General features: G+C 47.2%; 1 protein-coding gene across 1 annotated transcript; it reads left to right on the forward strand.

Annotated features, from left to right (window-relative positions):
* The first annotated feature begins 1,225 nt into the window (after positions 1-1,225).
* LOC129764715 (uncharacterized) lies at positions 1,226-7,207 on the forward strand. Its single transcript, XM_055764106.1, has one exon. It carries the CDS (start codon positions 1,226-1,228, stop codon positions 7,205-7,207), a length of 5,982 nt encoding a protein of 1,993 aa, XP_055620081.1.
* Positions 7,208-7,420: the final 213 nt, after the last annotated feature.

Below are 7,420 nucleotides of genomic sequence, written 5' to 3' on the forward strand. Positions count from 1 at the left end.
TTTATTCATTGTTCAAATTCAGTATTTTTTCTCTTTTGATACATCAAATTGGAAGCCCTGAAAAAACCCATTTCCTGTATGAACTTTTATCCTTCGAACGGACTAGATGAGATAATGTGGTAGAATCCGGAACCTCATTCTGTTTAAAAATGTACACAAAAATACCATGAAAGCCATTACCACCCTTTTCTTCGGTTTAGTCAATTATGCAAGAGAAGACAAGAAGTCATCATTTATCATTTTTAAACCCAAGTCTAAATAGTTAAGATTTACATAAATATAAACCTAGGTCAAATAAATCTATGACTACAGAAATGTATTGTGAATAAAAATAGTATTCTCTTCTTCGTTGCCACGTTGTCAGGAACATAGTTTGTAGATAGGTGTAATATCTGCATAGCCAGGTGATGCATTTTGAGTATCCTATGGCCATGAGTGCTTTCTTGGGAAGTTCGTGTAGCTGCTGTAGTGAACTGATCTCATTGGGTGCTAAGTTCTGCTTATGCATAGGAAAGGGAAAGTGTGCGCCCATGAGCGTCCGAGAGATAATCGGAGATCGCCTGAAACCGGGCGGTAACTGCCTGCTGAGATGATGACTGAAAATGATCAACTTGATCGCTAGACGGACGATGCCCGATGCCCGTTGTTGAAACCACTGGGCACCGAAACCCAAGTGGCCAAATTAACTTCATCTGAGTGACAGCAGCCCTGGCAACCGGAAAACAGTTAGAGCAAGAAACGTCAAAGTAAGCCATTCATTTCCGAACATTCGAGAACCAAGAAAAATCAAGACTGGTTGTGAATTTTTAAAAGAGTCTAGTTATTGATTTTGTGACTATTATTTGAACTGAAACTTAATAAGTAGAACACGATTTTAGTTAGCGCGTGATTTCTAAAACCGTATGTAAGAAGAATTTGGTTATTTTGTTATATCTTCTGATACTTACCAACCTTACTTACGCAGCGAAAAACTTATGCAGAGACAACTTAGAATCCAGGCACGTTTCTCGTAGTAGGAGTAAAAAACTAAATCTGTATGTAATACAAAAAAACACTTACCTTACATTCTCAAACTAAAAATAAAATCATATTTTTCCAGTTTGAGCAGATTCAAACCGAACTGCTACAGAAGGAGTTTTAATTCTCAACATTTCTCAAAAAATTTACATAACCTCACTTTGAGATGGGAAGCTGCCGCTTATGTAATGGCCCGGATAACGAACAGATGGTTGCCTGCGACGACTGCGAGACATGGTTCCATTTCGCTTGCGTGAATGAATCACCCGGTGTGGAACATCGTGATTTCCGATGCTCGGAATGTGCCGCGAAGAGGGAGAAAAAGGGGAAAAAGTCCGGTAGCAAATCCGCGACCGGAACTGTTCCGAAACCCTTACCTCAGTTCGTGGCTCTCGACAATCGACCACCTACCGGTAAAATGACCACGTCTACGACTCGAACGATTATCTCGGAACCAAGACGCAGAGTGAGAAATTCCGCCATCCAAGGGGGCGATGACAAATCGCTTGTTTCAAGAGTCAGCAAACGTTCCGCTGTTATGGAGCTTGAAATGCGTCGGATGGAAGAGGAATTGGCGATGAAGGAGAAACAACTAGAGGCGGAAAAACTGATCCGCGAGAGGAGGTTGGAGATCGAGCAATTGATAGCGCAAAAGCGATTCCAGCAGGAAAAGGAGCTGCAGGAGAGGCGACTGGCTCAGGAGAAGGAGATGCTAGAGAAGCAGCTGGCAGAAGAAATTGAATTTCAGCGGAAGCAGCGCACTCTACAAGAAAAGTATCAGCGTGACCGCCACCAATTGGTGTTGGAAGAAATAGGAAGCGATGACGGCGCAGTTGGAGGACAATATTTGGGTGATTTTTCCGAACACGACAACCGGGAAAAAGTGCACGACTGGCTAATCCACCATGTCAATCCGGATACAAAACTAGCGGTTCTTAACGAAAACGTGGACGAGGTTCTGAAAGTTTACGAGGACCAAACGCCCAAGCGGAATCCGGAGGTACCGCGACAGCCGAGACATATCGCCCCACTCCAGTACCAACAGGTAAATCGTCAATTCCGCAAGCAAGAATCCGTTAGGGATGAAAGTCGGAGAAATGAGGAGGTATTGTCAACGTCGACGACCAGTTCTCGAGACGGGTCGGGGCCTACCAGGGCACAACGCGCCGCTCGTCAAATCCTCACCAAGAAGCTACCTACATTTACCGGCAGAATTGAAGAATGGCCGTTATTTTACAGCAGCTATATTAACTCAACGGATGCTTGTGGATTTAGTAACATTGAGAATCTTGTCCGCCTTCAAGAGTGCCTAAAGGGACCGGCACTCGAATCCGTTCGTAGTCGACTACTTTTGCCAAATTCCGTACCAGAGGTGATTAAAACGCTCCGGATGCTGTACGGCAGACCTGAGCAGTTGATTCACGCGCTTCTAAACAAGGTCCGGAAGGCGGATGCTCCGAGAAGCGATCGATTAGAAACTTTTATTCCTTTCGGGATGGCGGTCCAAGAATTATGTGACCATTTGGAAGCAGCTAACCTACAAGATCACTTGGTTAACCCGATCCTAATACAGGAACTAGTCGAGAAACTTCCGGCTGCAACGAAGCGCGAGTGGGTGCAGTGTCGAAGATTGACTGACCGAGTAACTCTTCGGACATTTGCGGATTTCACATCCAGTATCGTAGCGGAGGCCACTGAAGTAATCTTAGTCGTCGATCCGAAAGGAACAGCATCTGCCAAGGGAGACAAACCAAGGTCAAGGGAGAAAGGATTTGTCCAAGCACACAGCGACCCCAGTAGTCCAGCCATGAAACATCAACTCGTTTGTCAAGTCTGCAAGAAAGATGGACATCGAGTCAGGAACTGCGACGTCTTCAGGAGTATGACTGGTGCGGAGCGATTGAAATGGAAGGAGCAGTACAAGCTGTGTGAACGGTGTCTAAACGAGCACGAAGGTTGGTGTAAGTTTAAAATAACCTGCAATGTTGGAAACTGTCGTGAGCATCATCATCCTTTGGTGCACCGTAATGCAATTGCCAACTCAACTCCGAGGCACACAGCACCTCCGACTACAGAACAACATCACGCTCACATCACGGAGCAGCGCTCGGTGATCTTCAGGATTATACCGATCATACTCTACTACAATCAACGATCGGTTAAAACTTCCGCTTACTTGGACGAAGGTTCGTCTATGACGCTTATTGAGGAGAGCCTCTTCGATGAGCTGAAGGCTAGCGGAGAGCCGCAGCCACTAACGCTTCAGTGGACAGGAAATATCGTCCGTCGCGAACTGGGTTCCGTGTGCTTATCATTGCAAGTGTCAGGTGATACAATGGAACAACGATTGGCCTTGAACGAAGCTCGTACGGTGAAGAAGCTGTACCTCCCAAGACAGCGCGTGAATTTCAGAGAGATTATCGGTCAATATCCGCACCTTCAGGGACTGTACTCGGCTAACCAAGCAGGAGAGGAGCCAAAGATTCTGATCGGACTTAACAATATCCATCTGATGGCGCCTTTGGAATCAAGAATTGGAAACATCAACGAACCAATCGCTGTCAGGTCCCTCCTCGGTTGGACAATCTACGGACCTCGGGGAGCTTCGCACATTGAAGGCTTTTTAGGCTGTCACCGCGAACTTACAAACAAGGAACTGCACGACGTGATGCGTGAGTACTTCGTCGTAGAAGAAGCTGGAGTCACAGTGAACGAACTGTCTGAGTCGGATGAAGTTCGTCGAGCTAGAGATTTGCTGAAGAGAACAACCGTTCGTGTTGAATGTCGTTTCGAAACCGGATTATTATTCAAGCACGATGATTTCGAGCTGCCGGACAGCTACCCTATGGCACTAAAGAGGTTGTGTGGTCTTGAGCGACGACTGAAGAAGGATCCTTCCCTCGAACAGGCTGTATGCCGAAAAATCGAAGAATACCAGACGAAGCAGTATGCGCATAAGTTGACGGATGAAGAGATGGTGTCGGTGAATCCCAAGAAGATTTGGTACCTACCTCTCGGCGTTGTTGTCAATCCAAACAAACCTGGCAAGATACGTTTGGTCTTGGACGCGGCGGCTCAAGTGAATGGAACATCGTTAAATTCCCTGCTGCTTTCTGGGCCGGATCTTCTAACATCACTGCCAGCCATTATTCAGCAGTTTAGAGAACGACCGGTGGCTTTCAAAGCGGACATACGCGAAATGTTCCACCAATATCGGATTCGGGAAGCTGATAAACACGTATTGCGTTTCCTTTTCAGAACAGACCCTTCGTGTAAGCCGGACGTGTACGTTATGGATGTTGGAACCTTCGGGGCAGCTTGCTCACCTACATCCGCTCAATACGTGAAGAATTTAAATGCCTCCCAACATGCGGACCAATTCCCAGATGCAGCAAGAGCTATAGTTCGTCGACACTATGTCGACGACTACCTCGACAGCGCCGATACTGCTGAAGAAGCCATTAATCGAGCAAAGCAGGTCCGCTACGTGCATTCGAAAGCTGGGTTCGAGCTGCATAGCTGGGTCTCGAACGAAAGATCGTTCACTCGAGCACTAGGTGGACAAGAAACTGAGGATCGAGTGCCGCTGCAACTAAATGATGATGGAGCAACGGAACGTGTTCTTGGGATTATATGGTGTCCCCACGAGGATGTTTTTACCTTTTCAACCAACTTTCGGAAGGAATTGCTACCGTACCTCATCAACGATCAGCGACCGACAAAGCGGATAGCCCTCCGATGCTTAATGAGCCTTTTCGACCCGCTCGGATTCCTATCTCCCTTCACAATCCATGGCAAAATCGTTTTACAAAGTCTGTGGCGTACTGATTGTGATTGGGATCAGAAGATCGACGACGAAAGCTACACACGTTGGTCCCAGTGGATATCGAAACTGCCTATGATTGAAGAAGTAAAAATCCCGCGTTGTTATCTACAAGGTGCTTCTCCGAAGGTCTACGAAGACTTACAGCTTCATGTGTTCGTCGATGCCAGCGAACAGGCATATGGTGCAGCTGCTTTTTTCCGAATAACAACCGACGATGGTCCCCGGTGCTCATTGGTGATGGCAAGAACGAAGGTGGCCCCGCTGAAGCTGATGTCAATCCCTCGTATGGAACTAATGGGTGCAGTACTAAGAGCGAGATTGCTGAGTTCAGTTGAAGGTAACCATGAACTGAAGGTAATGAAACGCACGCTCTGGACCGACTCTCAAAATGTGTTCTCGTGGATCCGATCCGATCAGCGGAAGTATAAACCATTCGTGGCCTTCAGGATCGGCGAAATTCTCCAAGAGACGAAGATCGACGAATGGCGTTGGGTGCCAACGAAGTATAATGTGGCAGATATGCTCACCAAGTGGGGCAAGGGCCCTTGCTTGGATTCTGATGGACCCTGGTTTGCTGGACCTCAGTTTCTGCAGCAATCGGAGGAGATGTGGCCGATACAGAAGACACCTGCACCAAACACGAAGACCGAACTCCGGGCATGTCACATGCTCCACACATCGAAGGCAAATAAACCAATAATCGACGTTAGTCGGTTTTCCCGGTGGAATGTTCTACTTCGTACGATCTGTTGCGTCTACAGGTTCCTTTCGAACTGCCGCCGTCGGGTTGATCGAACGCCCATCGAGGTCATTCCAGATGCTACCAAAAGAATGCGAAAATTGGTGATCCGTGATGTAAATTATACCATTGTTCCGCTGAAACAAGAAGAATACGAATTAGCCGAAGTTCTGCTGTGGAAAACGGCGCAACGTGAGATGTTTGCGTGCGAAGTAGCTATCACACAAAAGAACCGTCAACTGACATCGGAAAATTGGATTCCGATTGAGAAGAACAGTGCCATCTATCACTGCAAACCGTTCCTAGATGAGTGTGATGTATTACGGATGGACGGTAGGACGAAATATGCGGACTTTATTCCTTACGACACGAGGTTCCCCATCATTCTACCAAGAGACCACGAAATCACCGATTTGCTGCTAGCGGAATATCATCGGCGTTATGGACACGCAAACCGAGAGACAACGTTCAACGAAATCCGACAGCGTTACTATATCCCGAAGCTGCGAAGTGGTGTGAAGAGGGCGATGAAAAATTGCCAATGGTGTAGAGTCAAGAAGAGTCGACCGCAAGTACCTACTATAGCACCTCTACCGGTTGAACGATTGATGCCGTTCCTGCGACCATTTAGTTATGTCGGCGTCGACTATTTTGGGCCAATCGAGGTGGCATTAGGACGACGGGTCGAAAAAAGGTGGGTTGTACTTTTTACATGCCTGACGATCCGAGCAGTGCATTTAGAGATTGCACACAAATTGAACACTGACTCGTGTATCATGGCCATACGGAGATTTGTGCTGCGTAGAGGTCCACCAATCATCATTTTCTCCGATAATGGCACCAACCTGAAGGCAGCCAACAAGGAACTCCAAGAGCAGATACGTCGGATCGGGACAGGCTGTGCCAATGTCTTTACCAATGCCAAGACACGTTGGTGCTTTAACCCGCCATCGGCCCCTCATATGGGGGGCATATGGGAGCGTATGGTCCGGACGGTCAAGACGACTATGGCAACACTGAACACGAACCGTAGAATGAACGATGAAACTCTTTTGACCGTTATCGCCGAAGCCGAAGAGATCGTTAACTGCAGACCATTGGTCTACATGCCGCAAGAATCAACGGATGCCGAGGCACTCACGCCCAACCATTATTTGCGTGGTACCGTTACAGAGTTGAAGGATCCTTGCTTCGCACCAACACGTCAGGCTGAAGCGCTTCGAAGCACTTACCAAAGGTCTCAGTACATCGCCGATGAACTATGGAAGCGGTGGCTAAAAGAATATGTCCCTTCGATGAACGTGCACACCAAATGGCTGGAAGACTCGAAACCACTTAAGGTAGGCGACCTAGTATTCATCACAGACGATCAGAATCGCAATGGATGGGTCCGAGGGCGAGTGGACAAAGTCATCGCAGGCAAGGATGGCCGTGTGAGACAAGCAGAAGTTCACACTTCCGGTGGGCTGTTCCGGCGACCAGTAGCTAAACTTGCAGTCATCGAGATCGGGTCATCAGGTAAATCTGACCAGGAAGCAGGTTCTGGACGAGGTTTACGGGTCGGGGAAATGTTGAAACCACTGGGCACCGAAACCCAAGTGGCCAAATTAACTTCATCTGAGTGACAGCAGCCCTGGCAACCGGAAAACAGTTAGAGCAAGAAACGTCAAAGTAAGCCATTCATTTCCGAACATTCGAGAACCAAGAAAAATCAAGACTGGTTGTGAATTTTTAAAAGAGTCTAGTTATTGATTTTGTGACTATTATTTGAACTGAAACTTAATAAGTAGAACACGATTTTAGTTAGCGCGTGATTTCTAAAACCGTATGTAAGAAGA

The sequence above is a fragment of the Toxorhynchites rutilus genome, chromosome 1, assembly GCF_029784135.1.
Source record: "Toxorhynchites rutilus septentrionalis strain SRP chromosome 1, ASM2978413v1, whole genome shotgun sequence".
In the NCBI taxonomy this organism is placed as follows: Eukaryota; Metazoa; Arthropoda; class Insecta; order Diptera; family Culicidae; genus Toxorhynchites; species Toxorhynchites rutilus.

Excerpts from the sequence above, each read along its gene's own strand:
- LOC129764715 (XM_055764106.1), top strand. The coding sequence starts at position 1,226 with ATGGTTGCCTGCGACGACTGCGAGACATGGTTCCATTTCGCTTGCGTG.